The sequence below is a fragment of the Numida meleagris genome, chromosome Z, assembly GCF_002078875.1.
Source record: "Numida meleagris isolate 19003 breed g44 Domestic line chromosome Z, NumMel1.0, whole genome shotgun sequence".
Classification (NCBI taxonomy): domain Eukaryota; kingdom Metazoa; phylum Chordata; class Aves; order Galliformes; family Numididae; genus Numida; species Numida meleagris.
The window spans coordinates 29,266,744-29,282,497 of record NC_034438.1 but is presented as its reverse complement, the minus strand read 5'-3'; the positions used below and the strand labels follow the sequence as shown (position 1 = coordinate 29,282,497).

The 15,754-nt window shown below is 33.4% G+C and overlaps 1 protein-coding gene across 11 annotated transcripts in view; it reads left to right on the top strand.

Moving 5' to 3' along the window:
- PTPRD (protein tyrosine phosphatase, receptor type D) overlaps nucleotides 1-15,754 on the top strand; it is a 374,457-nt gene that overhangs the window by 273,411 nt on the left and 85,292 nt on the right. For all 11 annotated transcript variants that reach the window (XM_021379996.1, XM_021379991.1, XM_021379989.1 and 8 more), the window contains 3 exons: nucleotides 4,241-4,450; nucleotides 6,287-6,447; nucleotides 13,448-13,560. In XM_021379996.1, coding sequence (XP_021235671.1) covers nucleotides 4,241-4,450; nucleotides 6,287-6,447; nucleotides 13,448-13,560 — 484 coding nt within the window. The remainder of the gene's footprint in view (nucleotides 1-4,240; nucleotides 4,451-6,286; nucleotides 6,448-13,447; nucleotides 13,561-15,754) is intronic.

The window sequence follows — 15,754 nt, the reverse complement described above, 5'->3', positions numbered from 1 at the left end:
TGGATGGGGCTCTGTGGAGCCTGATCTAGAGATTGGGAACTCTGTCCATGGTGGGAGATGTATGTGTGAAACTTGATGATCTTTATGGTTTCCTCCAACCTAAAACATTCTATGATTCTATATTGTGCTATTTCTGAAAACACGTGAAAACAGTGGCTCAGTAAATAAATTAAGAGAAAAAACAGCAACAGCAAACCGTAAACAAAACTATCTGAGCAAGTAGTTCTTAACGGTTAACTGAAGATACTTGTGCATTGCTTTTTTAGTACAATCTCAGATATCCAACTAGTGTCAGAAAAAAAATCAAATAGATCTTCCAACAAAGTATATTCCAAATGCATTGCTTAGATTACCTGAAGAAAAGTCTTAACTGAAAAGACGGTTCTGGAATGCTAACTCTATTGTATAACTACCTATTCAAGAAACCTCTCCAGCCTAATTACATATACCTAATCTTCATTTTTTCTTGAAACTCCATTCTTTAAATAAATTGAGATGCAGAATCTTAAAAGAGTAGAATATAGTGTATCTGAAAATTATGTATCTAAAAATAGTAGCTGAGACAATTCTTTTTTATAAACTCAGAACTTCCCTTTATTTCTCCTTCAAACAGATGTCATGAATATGAATGAAATTTAACAAAATACTATGTTTTGCACTATGTATTACGGAGTAGGATTACTTTAGATTTGTAAGCAATAAAATCTAAATAAAAGTCTATGTGTTACGTCTTAAATCAATTTAATAATTTCTGTGAAGTCTTAATATAAAGAACCACAGGGGATATATGTGCTAGTAATGATACTTGGCAGCAACCTCACTTATATATGAAATATGAATGAGACCAGAAGTTCACTTGAGGTCTATTCAGTCATGTGTAATTGATGTCACAGATGAATTTTTTACCTACACAAACACACCTAAGTTTAGCTGGACATAGGTGATGAATAAGAATTTTGAGAATTTTTTTTAAAATTTGCCTGTTAAACACATTATGGTTAACTCAAGCCAATTAAATTGTATCAGTCATAGCCAAAATGTAGCTTCTGATAACTTCAAACACTGCAAGAGAGTACTTCAGTATTGTTATCTTCTAAATACATGCATCTTATATTACTAATTAAAATGCAAGAGATGTCTAAGATCATACATTCTCCTTCCCTTTATAGTTTAATCTACTTTTGATTGCAGTACTACTCGGAGTATTTTGACATTTTTTTATGAGTAATTTAAAACCCATACCATAAATATGGTGTGACCTGGAAACGTAAGATAAAGAATTTGTTTGGGGTAGCCACACAAATATCTGTAAATTCTAGTGGATACCATAACAGAAAATTAAAATATGAGTTGTTATCTTCAGTTATACTCAGGCCATGTACATCTCCTCCTACTTATAGATCCTGGCTTCAAGTTAGTACAGGGGCTGCACTGAACGTAATGCCTCCTATTTTATTATGTTGGCCCACAGTGTCAGTGTTGGTATGGCAATAGAGGTTGAACCTTCCCGCCAATATTCTGTTATATTTTGTTGCTACATGGCATTAAGAAAAACTGAACTCTTTTATATTCATCAATGCTTGCTAAACATTTATGACGACCAGACAGTGGATGTTAGCACTGTGAGATGGTGAGTGGTGCATTTCAGTTGTGGTGATAGCAACGTGAAAGACAAGCCATACCATGGACAGCTGTAGATTTTTATGATTGCATCATGTAGGCTTTTGTTAATGACTGGTAGAAATGTGTAGGTAATTGTGATGACTGCACTGAAAAACAGTGTTTTGTAGCTGAGAATGTGCTGTACCAAACAGTATTATTGTGCTCTTTGTATCTGTTGTAGTTTCCATGGAAACAAATAGGCGACATGTTCAGAGGAACTTGCATATAAATATCACATTGTTGCTTTCTGAATATATACCCGTTTCAGGAGACTTCAGTGTAGTTAGTGCTCAGCCTTCTTTCTCAAAGATGGGTTCATACAAATACATTAGTTTTGAAGGGCTTTTCAGTGCATTTTTTTGGTCTCTGCCTCATGTTCTCCCCTCAGTAACGTTACCTATGATATAAGAAGCTAGCAACAGATATGAAAGACACATTCTGTAAAGCAACTGCATGAAATTCTTCTTAATATTACAATATTACGTTTTTCTTCAGCCCTCACTTTTATACCATGAAAACTTACTCTGGCTGCTCATAAAACTGTTTGAGTGAAGGAGAAAGATGATAAACTGCTGACAGTAATACAGTCCTTCAGTGATTAAGATGATTTCCAAAATCAAATTCTGGCAAGATTTTTGTTGTTCGGGGGATCAATTCTAGTGTATGAGTTTTGAGTTGGAACAAGGGAGTTGATACTGTTAAATGCGTGCAAAAACTCTGCAACAGAGAACAGACTCACTATTAGAGCTGAGCTGGAAATCAGTTAACTGCATGCTGTTATCTACATACCCCCTATTAGGCAAGTTAAGTTCATGCTGCTAGATGAGATCCACCCAAGGATACTGAGGGATCAGGCAGAACTGACTTGTAAGCTACTTTGCATCATCTATCAGCAGTCCTAGTTAATAGAGGAGGTCTCAGATGACTGGAAACTTGCTAATGTGACACCCGTCTACAAGAAGGATCAGAAGGAGGATCTGGAGAACTATAAGCCTATAAGAATATGCTTTAAATGAGCGTAAATAGTGGAAATTTCATTTCAGTCTCCTTTCTATTTATCTCTGTCTAACTCTGGACATTTTTCTCCTCCTCCTAACAAGAAAATGTGTATGATTGTATTAGGATTGTTTGTATGCTGAAAAGCCTCAAAGAACTGTATGACCTTGGAAAAATCTATGATTACAAGCTGAGTCTACAGGACATTGAATAAGTTTCATAAGTGAAAAATGGGTGAAACAGTTCAGCAGACTTAGAGGACATCACTTATCATCCGGGAAAATTTCAGGCTTCTCATAAACAAATCAGATTAATATTTGTTGAATGCCCTTATATCTGAAGTGATAAAAAGTACTGAATAAGCATTTGTCTGATTTAATGAGTAACTCATCAATGGATTATAACAGTTGAGCTTCCGTTCCATCATTAATTAGTATCTGTTTTACAGGTTTGAGCCTAGTATTTAATATTATTGCTAATGTGATGATGTACAATCTAGATTTGTTAATGAGTAGAAATATTCAAGATGACAAAGTGACATTTTGAAAGCCAGAATATGCAGTTAAAATCTGAAGTGTTGTTGTGCATGGTAAGTTGGTGGATAATTTTTTCTAGCTTAGCAGCAGGAAAGATGTCTTAGGATTCATAGGTCCTGTTATTTATTCTTGTCATTAAACCACTGCATGTTGAACATATCATGAGGCACATTATTTCTGGTTCTTTTGAACTAAAAAATGGCAGTCAGTTTCAGGTTTGAGATGGAAGACATTTTTACAAATCCTACCCCAAATGTTTCTGCACCTCACTCACTATTTATTGACTAGATTGAAAAGCAGTCTTCTCCCTGACATTTTGTAGAATTCTGTATTTCCAAAGTGGTCAGTGATCTTAATGACAACTGTGAGAAAAATAAATATTATTAAATAAAAGGTGTCAACATGTTTATTTATGGTATAGTACTACAACTGCTAGTACACTGAATAATTTGTGTTTCAGAGTTATCAGAAAAAGTTAAAAAAGGTAGTATAAATTAATTCCAATAATCTGGATATTTTAAGCTTTGGATTTTTTATTAGCAGCTTTTAAATAATCACATCATATGACTTAGTTTTATTGTATCATACAGAAAATAAGAAAGTGCATTTCATGTTTATATGGATGTAGAAAACATTATTCATTGAATAACTTCATGTATGTATGAAAAGAAGGTATACATATATCTTTTCAGAAAAAAGAAAGTACACTTTACTCTATTGTATTTATATTTTTATTTATTTATGTACTTACCTGAAAGACAACAATATCAGGCACTGAAAATTAATTTAATTGCCCTGTGTTTGTAGTATGGGCAATACATTTGCTACATAGTATCTTAACAAGGATGGCAAGAAAAATTTTCCAAGAACTCATTTAGTGGTACTGACATGCTTCGTGTAATGTAGATTAACTATGTTTTTGTAGTTGCATTAATTCATTAGATGCATTAAATTTTCTCATTACCTTGACAATAAGTTACCTTAAAATTGCTTACACATGTCTTTCTGTTTTTGCTTTCTCTTTTTTCCTTCCCTTCTTTGTAAAGCTGCTTAAGGAGATAGCTAGGAAGCGCAGAAGCATTCGTTTTGGGAGGGAAGTTGATTTAAAGCCATATATTGCAGCTCACTTTGAAGTACTTCCTACGGAGTTCACATTAGGGGATAAGAAGCATTATGGTGGCTTTGAGAATAAACAACTGCAAAGTGGTCAAGAATATGTCTTCTTTGTGTTGGCTGTAATGGAGCACTCAGAATCTGTAAGTTAAATAATTTCAGTCCCAAAATTACCTTCCCCAATCAGTAATGGATTTCTTCAGTGCTTACCCAGGCTTTTAAAGTGCACGTCTAAAATTAATGTTTCTTTGCTGATTTCCAGTTAAGTCCTTGAATTTACTTATGTTGTATGCACCTTGATCTGTTACTTCAGTGTGTAACTGAAAGCTAAGGATCACCTTTTATTAGCTGTGCTTTGATCCTCTGCAAATTACGTGCTCTGCTGTTTGAGATTATTGGTGCAGGTTCTGAGGCATGAACTTTACAGCAGTATCTTTCTCAATGTCTTTGAAAAAGAGTTCCTTTGTTGACTTAGGACTACAATCAAATAGTGGTATTGGATATGCAGGATTCTTGGAAAGATAAGTAGAATTGGAGACATGCACAGCTACTGTTTTTAATTACAGTAATTTCCTAACAGCTTTATCAGAGAATTGCTAGAAAGTAAGAAAACAATTTAAGGAAAGTTTCTGAGGTGAGCTAAATAATGAGCTGTCATCTCTCTTCATGTAATTTGTTTTGCACTTATTTCCATTTATGCTTGAGTCTATAGGTGTGTAATATATGGGTGAAGAAAAGAGATGATGAGAGACAGAGAGAGGGAGAGGGGAAGGGAGAGAAAGGGAAGAAGAGAAAGGAAGGGGGAAAGAGATATGGAGAGAGCAGAAAGAAAGAGAGAAAAAGAACTGTTTCAATGCTCATTAAGATTTTAGCATACACTGTGTAACGTGGTCTCTTTCTAATTGTTTCCTACATCTGACATGTACATTTTCTGGCTCAGCCACTTGAACTACTGTGCTAATGATCTGAATTCTAGTCAAACGCTTCCAGTGTGCAATCTTAGAATTACTTTTTGATGTCACTTGAGTTTACCTAATTATACACTATGAAGAAGTAGTTTCAGTTTGTATACTTTTGGATACATAGCTTCATTTCAAAATAAAATAAGTATCTCCTGGAAGCTCTGATATAAATCAAAAGCCTTCCTTTCTCTTTTTGGTAGAGATTGTTTCACAGAAAATTCTTTAAGTGCTCCATCAGGAAGGTTCTAAACAGGTTATTATACAGGTTGCTATACAGGTTTTGTCTGTGAAGTTTAATGGCAACACAAAATCCAGTTTACATATTGGAGAACCATCAATAAACACTCAAACTACAGTTCCTCTGTAGTGTTTTTCTGCCTGCTCCAAATGCAGAGGCTAAATACAAAGCATTTCTTACTGTAGCAATGTAGGGTTTTTTTTTTTGTATGTTTTGAGAACACTGAGGCTGAGAAAATGTCTCAGCCAGCTCAGGTGTTGAGACAATGAAACCTACAGATTCTCCAGTTTCTGGAAAGAGATCACAGACTTGTGATGTCTGGTGTCAAGTTTGGCAAAAGAGAATAAATAAACATAGTTGTCTTATTTACTAGCTAGTGTTAAGTGTCTCAGCTTCACTGGTGGTAGCTGTTTCTCCCCTTAAACTCAGATGCTGTTGTAGATGTTGTAGCAGGAAACAAGGCCAAATGAAAGGTAAAATATATCTCTTTTCATAGCACTTTGTGTACCTTTCAGAATACTGCTGCAGAGTGTTATGTGAAGGACTATGTTTTTACCTCATTTTTCAGTAATACCATATGTAGAGCACAAAATAAAGATGTAATAACAACATGGCATTCAGACAGCAAGTTTATGAACTGCCTAGCTTTAAAAGAAAAATAGCAGCTTTTCATTGCTATGTTCATTGCATCACTACTGTGTGTATGCTTACTTTTGATCTGGGCTAGTATTTTAAATGAATGTCTTTGTTGTTAAGAAGGATTTCTTTTATTTGTGTAGACCATGTATGCAACCAGTCCATATTCTGATCCTGTTGTGTCCATGGATCTCGATCCCCAACCAATTACAGATGAGGAAGAAGGATTGATTTGGGTTGTAGGACCAGTTCTTGCAGTGGTATTTATCATCTGTATTGTTATAGCGATACTTCTTTATAAAAGGTAGGTTTCCCTTTTAGTTTTCTTACTATGTATGTACCTTTCTGCTGTGCTGATTATTTTATGGTAGTGTTCCACACTACATTATTTGTTCTACAATAGTAACTGATATTATGTCAGGATATAACTGTATTTATTAGTGGTTCCCAGAACACTGCAGATATTTTAGATTTCTGCCTGAAAGTTTCCAATCGTTACAGCTATGTGAGTACATTTTTTCTGCTGATGACACTTTATTACCATTTCTGCATTTAAATGTTACTTCCATTTTGCACGTTTCTAAAGAAATATATTCTTGCCTACAAATATATACAGATTTGCACATGCTACTTTTTAAAACTTAATTTTAGAAGTGTGATAGTAATACATTAGAGGTTACTTTCAGGCTGATGTTAAGCATGATTTTTATCTCCACTCAAGTAATTTGAGTTTTCACTTCTGACAGTTGACCTTAATTTGGCAGTATATTGTTATGAATTTGAATTTCTGAACTGAGAGATTAAAGAAACATCAGTAGCTGTTTTCTACTAGTCCTACAATCAGATCAAACTTTACTTCTTCTATTGTGCATAGCACAGGAGTAGTTTGCTATTACTCAAAGGACTTTCCTTGAGCTTAGAATTTACTACATGAAAACTGCACAATATCTTAATTTATACTTAGCAATCTTTTACAGTGTAAATGAGTTCAAACATGTCAAGATAGTAAATCAAAAGCACAAAGTAGATTTTAATATTCATATATTGTTCCTAATATATATATATTTTTTTTTTAATATTGATAGGGCATAGTTTGAAATATACTACAAAGATGCTGTAACTTTGTCTTTGATGGATGGTGGGGTGCACAGGGGATAATTTCCATAGGTGGAGTAAGTCTACTAAATCTAACGACTACAATGCCTAAAACTAATGGCTGCTTATAAATATTTAAATTCTGCTACCATGTATGCTTTTCCCACCTAAATGTATCCTGCCAAATGTTCTGACACTGCATATAGGGAGCTAGCTTCTAATTTTCAAAGGGAAACTTCTCTGTTAAACATTAAATAAACAAACAAATCAATTAATTAATTAAATTAAAAATAAGTCCAGTGGCAACCTTAAGTTTATAAGAGTATCTTTTAAGTCTGTAATCATACAGAAGTGTGCTAGATGGTTGTTGTTTGTAAATGCTGCATTGTCCTGAAGTTTTTTCTTTACTGCCTACTATCTCAACCAATCCAATTGATTAGCCAGCAGTGAACTTTCTATTTGTGTTTGTCACTTTAAAAACTGGACATTAGGATGCACTAAAAAAGAAATACTCTTAATTTCCAATTATTTTAGAGGATTAAAAGTAAAGCATCTCCTTTCCTACAAAAGAAATCCAAACAATGACATATTAAGCAGATGTGTAAATTTTTCTGGACATATTGATTGCAAATGTAGAACTATCATAAAAAAAAATTCTGTACTGGTAATGAAAAATCATAGGTATATTCCACAAATGAGCAGGTGGAGTTTATCACAGATAGTGTGAAGGGACTGTCATAAATAAAAAATGGAGGACATATTTTCCATCTGTTATCTAATAGTAGATCTACTGGTAAGAGAAGGTAATAGAAATGTTTAGGAAAACTTCCGTACGTTGGTGGTTGTTTTTTTTTTTTTCAATATTATTTTACTTATAAGCTGTAGATTAAACTGCACCATTTTAGCAAAATCTCTCTTAGAAATTATGATTGCAGTTTCACCAATCTTAACTCAGAATAACTCGATTCTGTAATTTTGAAGGCACAAACTGAATTAGTATTAGTCAAGCTTAAGGTATTGTTCTAGTGTTCACAACTGTGCACTATCCATCCACATAGTTAAATAGTCCTACTTTTTCGAACATCACAATGAATCTATAGGACTAAACCTTGTGGTGACACAAAGCACATAAAAAGAATAGCTGAAAATGTTAAAAAAAAAAAAGAGAGTAAAATCAAGGCACATTTAATTTCTATGTTGAATAACGTAGATATGTTTAAGCATATAAAAAATCCCACCATACTGAGGGGTTGCAACAGAGAAAATGTTGAAGATTCCTTTTTCACTAGAAGATCCTTTAATTTTTTTATTAATGAAGACAGTCTCACCATGAAAAATGAAATTCTGAAGTAATGTGTAAGGAGAACATAGTGACATGCTAACAAATCTGAATTGCTTCATTTAGCAGTAGGAATGGATAGAGTAAATAAAAAAAGATTTTTAAAGTGTATCTGTAAAATCTATTTCAGAGTTTTGCAGGGAGACAGGTTGAATGACATGTAATAATGTTTCAGTGCAGGAATAGCTCTGCACAATGGAGATTTAGCATTTTATCTAGAGACGATGGGCCCATGAAAATAATTCAAGAATTTTTCTATTGAAGAAATGACAAAATAGTCATAACATTTGAAGTTTTCATTAGATTAAACAGGAAACATTTTATTTTGAATTACAACTAAGTCTTTATAATGTGTCAGTGTAATGAGACATCTGAATCATTAAGCTGAAAACAATATTAAATTAAACTGATAGATTTTTATTATTTTTTTAATTCCTGTGAGTTTCTCCTGATGTCAAAATACTTAGCAAGATATTTCTCAGAAGATTTTAAATTTTTTTTAAAGAAATCAGTTGTAGAAAGGGAGAATGACCAGAGTCCAGTGTAATAGGTACTAGGGATAGAGAGGAAAACAAAGGACAAAAGGTCTAATCAATTAAATAGTCTGAAAAATATTTAAAGAGATATGGTAGTGTGAAGAAGATGAGTATGTCTTTTGAAGTGCAAAGACTTGTAACTAAAATAATAGTGAATTGTCTTTAATTCCCTTTGCCTGTAGAAATTCTTATGAAAAGACTGGAACTATTTCATAATTTACAATATTACTTTCGCATTTTAATTTCAATCAGAGAGTAATCATGACTGAAAATTTTAAAAGAATCCTTTTGAGGGTTGAGTCTTGCATTCATTTAAAGCAGATGGTATCTCAAATAGTGTGGATAATTTGCCTGCTTAGTGTGAAACAAATTTTAGTTGCCCAAAGACTAGGAGTGCATGAATGAACTCCTTATTATTTATTTGTCCACTTGTTTAAAAGTTGTTACCTCTACATTAATGCTTCTTCAAAGCTCAAAGAAAAGATACTGCTTAGAATGATTTTTGGATCATGTATCAGAATAAAGCCAAAAGTTCATCACAACTTAGTTTCTTTTGGGTAATAAATGGAGAAATCACTGAAGAATGCCTTTTGTTCTCACTGGATATAGCTGCAGTATAATATCCAGCATGACAGCAGATGATTAATGTTCTGTGTGCAGAAATGCTCACAGATTCACAAAACCATAGGGCCGCACCCCTCAAGACTGCCCATTGCCACCCCTCAGGTACAGCATTTTTTGCAGGGGCTTTTCCAAGCGAGTTTCAATATCTCTAAGGATGGAAATTCCTTATCCTCTGTGAGCAACCTGTTCTATTGTTTGATAACTTCACAGTAAAAAAAGCTTTTTACCAAGATATTATCTAATTTCCTGTCTTTCTGGAGTTGATATCTCAGCAAATTTAACTGAGTTGGCCAGAGACAAGTTCAGTAATCTCTGGCATTGTAACAACGGTACAATGGTCTTATGGGAATTATTTGAGAGTATGTCTTTAATCAATTAGACTTAAATCTAAGCAATCAGATTTAGGAATCTAGGTAAATTAACTAATCACTTTCCTTTGGGTCATATTGTTGCCCTCAAGAAAATAAGTTTTTTGCTTGTTCAGATGTGGAGTAAAATATACAAAATAATAAGGTTTATAAGAAAAATCTGAAACAAAAGAAAACACTTAAGTAGATGAAGAGATGGTGTAGACTAAGTCATCTAGAAGCAATATGTACATGTTATGAGGACTGTTATTTGGAGTTGAAGTATCCCAAGCTCATTTTGGTAAAGCATTACACTGCTGCACCATATAGCTTAGGCAAACATACAGTAAATCCTTCCAATTCACTTTTGAACACTTGATTCCAGTTTCTTCAAATCTGAAAAGGTGTGTAATACTTCACTGTGTAAATATTTATGATTACCTTACTTTTCAAGGTACCATTAAAATATCTTCTTGTTAGTTATTTGCATTTGTAAAATGGTTATAATGGTTTTCTTTTCTCTCTCTCTTTTTTTTTTAATCTAGTATAAGACGATCTTATGTATTTAACCTTGTTTTTTCCTTTCCTTTCTCTCCTTCTTCTCCCTTTCACTCCTTCTCTTTTTCCCATATCCCCCACCACCCTGTTTTCTCCCCTTCCTCCTCTTGTCTCTCTTTAAGGGAAAAGACTGATGTGTTAGTGAGACTTCATTTATCTATGTAATGTTATTTTTAATAGCTCTAATTAAGCATCCATTCTGCAGTATTTCACTGGCTAAAATTCAGTGTGGAATTACTTTGCAGACAAGGTCTAAAACACATTTTTTTTTCAACAAAAGAGTATCTTTTGATTTATCCTGTGTCTTCTATTTATTCTTCTATTTATTCTTTGATTCCCAAACTGTCATTTCATTTTTTGGGTTAGTTATATGTCTTTACTGTGTGTCAAAATTCCTTGTACTTCCTGTTGCCATGTTTAACCTGTTTGCTGATGGTAAACCAACATTTAGCCTTTTCTCTCCTCTCTGCTGCACTAAAATGGAGTAGTAAACCTGACAGGTGAGAACTGAGCAATAATTACTCTTCATTTAGCCATCAGATGGGGTAGCTGGAAAAGAGAGAGAAAGGGAAAAAAAAAGTTATCATAATAATGATCTAAAACAGCATCTGTCAATCAATATGCATGTAGACAGTAATGTATCAACATGAAGGCAGTTTCAAGATATTTTATATTTTTACAACTCTTAAATTAGCTTAGCATATACATCCAATTTTCACCACTTTTTTTTTTTTTGTCTACATCAGGTATATTTTCATGAAAAAACACAGTTGCGTAATGTACATATGCTTTTATTTGTGTTTTCATTAGGTTAAAACAGTGCTCTTTTATGTAATGGCAGCTGCTGAATGAATGTGTGAGTTGTGCTGAGGAACTCCATAGTACTACTTATACATAGCTTAAGTGCTGATACACTTACACCAGTGAAAATGGTGCCATGAGCTCATATCTCCTGATTGGACTTTTTTGCAGCTGGAACAGTTATTATCTCTTTGTATAATTTGAAAATATACAATAGATAGAATGGTCCTAAGCATAATAACAGTAAGATTTTCTATTGTTCAAAATACTCATATATATAATTAGAAGAAATTCTAGTGCTTCTCATAGATGAATGAGAAATTGTGCTGCCTAGAACTCACTTGCAAGTGGAAGACAGGTAATGAAAGTTGTCTGTGGACAGCTCCACTGATCAGTAGACTTCAGAAGTAGGAAGGAAATAAAGGTAAAAATACTTCTTGAAAATGGAAAAATGCCTTTCTTCACCCATATTCAAAAAGAAAAAAAAAATTAGAACATTGTGCTGCTTTGTGATAGTCAGGATCAGAAGTAAAAAAAAAAAAATTTCAAATGGTCTTCCTTTTTTTATTTTTTTAGGAAATCAGATTTAAATCTGCATATTTTTACTTAAGAGAAGTTAATACAAGTGTTAAGGTTTTATATTCTTTTAGCAAGAAAACTTTTTTTTCATAAAATTATACGACTTTGAAACAACAGATGGTAAGAATTTCTTCAGCAATATTGCTGTTTGGTTCCTTGCACAGTCTTCTTGTTGGAAGAAATCTTGTTGTATCCACTTTTTCCAGGATGGCAACGGGTGTTCATTATTTCAAGAAGAGGGAGAAATCAGTCAAAGCATTTTTAAGAGTGGAGCCCAGCAGAGTAATAACAGATTTAGCATTGCTACATTGTGAGTGAGTCAGAAAACAGAAAGCAAAAAGGTAGAGTAGCGATGCATTAGACCAAATGCTGGAAACCTGGAAAATATTTAGCTATAGAAAACCTTGGAATCATCGAAGTTCTGTTTGCAGAAAAGTAGTTATTTGCTGCTATTTCTATATTCATTTTATATTTCATGAAGAATTTCAGCCAGTTTGCATTTTCATTCAGGAATTCACAGAGGATTAGAGAAGAGGGATTCCACTAGAAATTCACCATTAAATTTCCAGATACCTGAGTGAAAATGCAATCAGTTAGATATGCTTTATGAATTAAGGTTCTCTATGTTTTGCAGAAGAAAATAGTACTCTGAAGTGACAGGAGTCCATTTTTCCAAAACAGTAAGACTCAGAAGACCTATGGACTCTACTTCTCTCTAGATAAAAGGAAGCATAGATTAGATGTTTCTTTTTTCCTTCTCTTTTTCCCAGATTGTTTTAGACAGATTGACAGGAGTACTAAAATTTCAGTGAAAGTCCTAATTTGATCAAAAATATCAAGTAGAATCTGAACCTTGAATATGTATGTGTGATCAGATGCATGAAGTGAAATGCAGCTCAACAGAGCAGATTCTTACTTCCTAGAACGTGAAAGGACCAGGTGTTTTCTGTACAGTTCTCTGTCATCTTGAAAGTGCCAAAAGAATGCAGATTATTTTTATCACCAGTGCAGAGATAAAGTATTCAGTGTTAACAATTTTTTATTTACATGCTGAAGGGGAAGTAATGTTTTAATAAACTTGTAACAAGTTAGGTTTTAAAACAGAGGCAGTGTGAAATTTTTTAAGTTTAGTGTTATGTCCCATAATAGATAATTATTCTGGTGCCCTGGATGATTATCAAGAGGATAGGTTTAGGGTAGAATGCCCCAGACATTTCCCTTTAACATTCCTATATCTAAATTTGTTTTGCCATTGCCAATTGTGGTTGCCCTGCCCACTATGCATAATTATTTTATCTTTTCATGGATCAAAAACTTTAAAAATGCATCTCATGTTTCACAATGTAATGATTAAAGACTCAGATGCTTGTATTTGTCTACTTAACACCTCATTCTTACATACATCTATTCACCTTCTCCATGCAGGAAGAGGGCTGAATCAGATTCTAGAAAGAGCAGCATACCCAACAGCAAGGAAGTCCCCTCTCACCATCCTACAGACCCAGTGGAGCTGCGACGCCTTAATTTTCAAACTCCAGGTGAGAGGTAGTAAAATGTCACTGAGAGCTCTATGATCACAGACTCTGATGAGTTACTCTGATGCAAAACAGATTGTTTAAAAAAATGTACATTTGATTGCTTAAGAGTTTTTTTCCAGTGTATTTCCCTGATAGGTTTGGAGATTGCTCTGTAATTTCTATGTTTAATGAAAAAGCCTGCATGATACAGTTACTGTTCTGTAGAAAAGATTCACAAGTCACATAAGTGTGTGGATGTGTTAAAATTACAACTTAAACCTAAGAGCATTAGAAAAATATTGGTAAATGCACATCTATTTGTTTATTAACTATACAGTTACATAGTTTTTTTGTATAAATGTTTTTTGTAAATAAGCTTCCCTCTTATCTGTTGCATTATCAAGTAATCCATCAATATCCCTTAATTTTTCTGTACACTGTAAATGTAAAATACAGATAAGACATACTATCTAGAGAAATGGTCCTTTCTTTTAAAATCAAGCTATGTTAGGATGGATCATAAAGTGAAATAACATGACAGTAGTTCTGATAGGTAGAAGTAACACATTCTCAAATATTTTATTAGCCATTTACTCTTATATTTACTAAGCATTGTTTTCTTTAAAAATTTTTGGTTCAGTCGTCAGGAAACACAAGAGAAATGCTTAAAATAGTATTTATTTTGTATTAATGCTTTATGAGTAGATATTTTGTTTATAAAATTACCTTTATTTTGATCATGTTGTATTCCCGAAGATTTGTTTTCTGTTAGCAATATGATTGCACACAGTCCTGGTCTGATGCTAATTACTTATGGAATCTTCCTTAAAGTTATGTTTGTCGGAACAGTGAAACTGGGACTAAAGACCCAACATACACTCTGCATGCATATAGCAGAGGTAGAAAACGAAGTATTCTGAAGCTTGCCTTAGCTTTGCCTTAATTTGTTCCAGTACAGTGAATGTACAGTGAATGCTCTTTAGCAGCTGAAGCACCTCATTGATCGAAAAAGAAGTGAAGTATACTTTTCCTTGCAGCACTGTAGTTTATTTGGGAAGCTGGCAGTTTTCTGTGAAGCTAGTTAAGCCGAACATCTGCAATCCATTTCTGTTGTGAGATCTCTTTCTTTGCTCTAAATCTTTTTTCACAAAATGGAGGATTCAATTACTAGAAAAAATATAATATAGAAATCAAATTATTATATTTTTTTCCTAAGAAACAGACACAGATCAGGCCATTATGATATTCAGCATTCAACCAAATACCACGGATCCTACCTCTGGACATTTACCTTGCTGTCTAACACTTGCTAATTGCCTTGTTCTTAGTATGAGATTTTAAATGCAGTGAAGTCAATATACAATTCCTATGCTAGTAGAAACAGAATTTCACTTAATTTGCATTAGGATACAATTTTGTTTAAATCTTCCTGAATTTAACTCAGATACTTAGATACTGCTGGAATGTTTATCCAGCTCCGCACACTAACACTGTTAAGTAACATGCAGGACAAATCTTTTCCAAGGCAAATATAGGGGAAATACAGAAAAGCTGTAGGTTTAGGACACTGGCTTTGTTTGTTTTGTATCAGGATTGATGATTTGACATTATTATTGTTATTATTATCTATTTATTTAGCTTGTGGAAGCATCCACACTTTCCTTGAAGCATTTCAGGTGCGCTGTTTGCTTGCAATAAAGAAACAAAAGACAGAAACAGAAAAGTTTAAGATGAATCCACAATGTGAAGAAGTACAAGGGAAGAACATATAAATTATGTTTGCACATTTAGATTGTCAATTCTCACTGGGAGAAACACTCTTTATGAGAGAGAATGAGAAAATCCTATAAAAGTCAAGGTTGTCATAAAATTTAGTCCTGTAAAAGACTTCTAAATGAGCTCTTTTTGAAAATCTTGAAAATCATACTTTTTGTTTAAGGAATAGAAAATCATATATAACTGTCAAACTGAAAATTAATTCCTTGTTGTGTTAAGTTTGAAATTCTAACTGCAAATGCAAAATACTCTCAATACAATTAGTTACGCATGGGTATTCGAAAGAAATTATCAGAAAATAGTTTTTTATCTTCAGTGATATCCTTGCAGTGATTTTGGCAACAGTTAGGTTGTACTGGTAATAAAATTGTCGCTTCAACATGAAGATATAATAAAAATCCACATTCTAAACTACCAGCACAGCAAATATCTTGCTTTC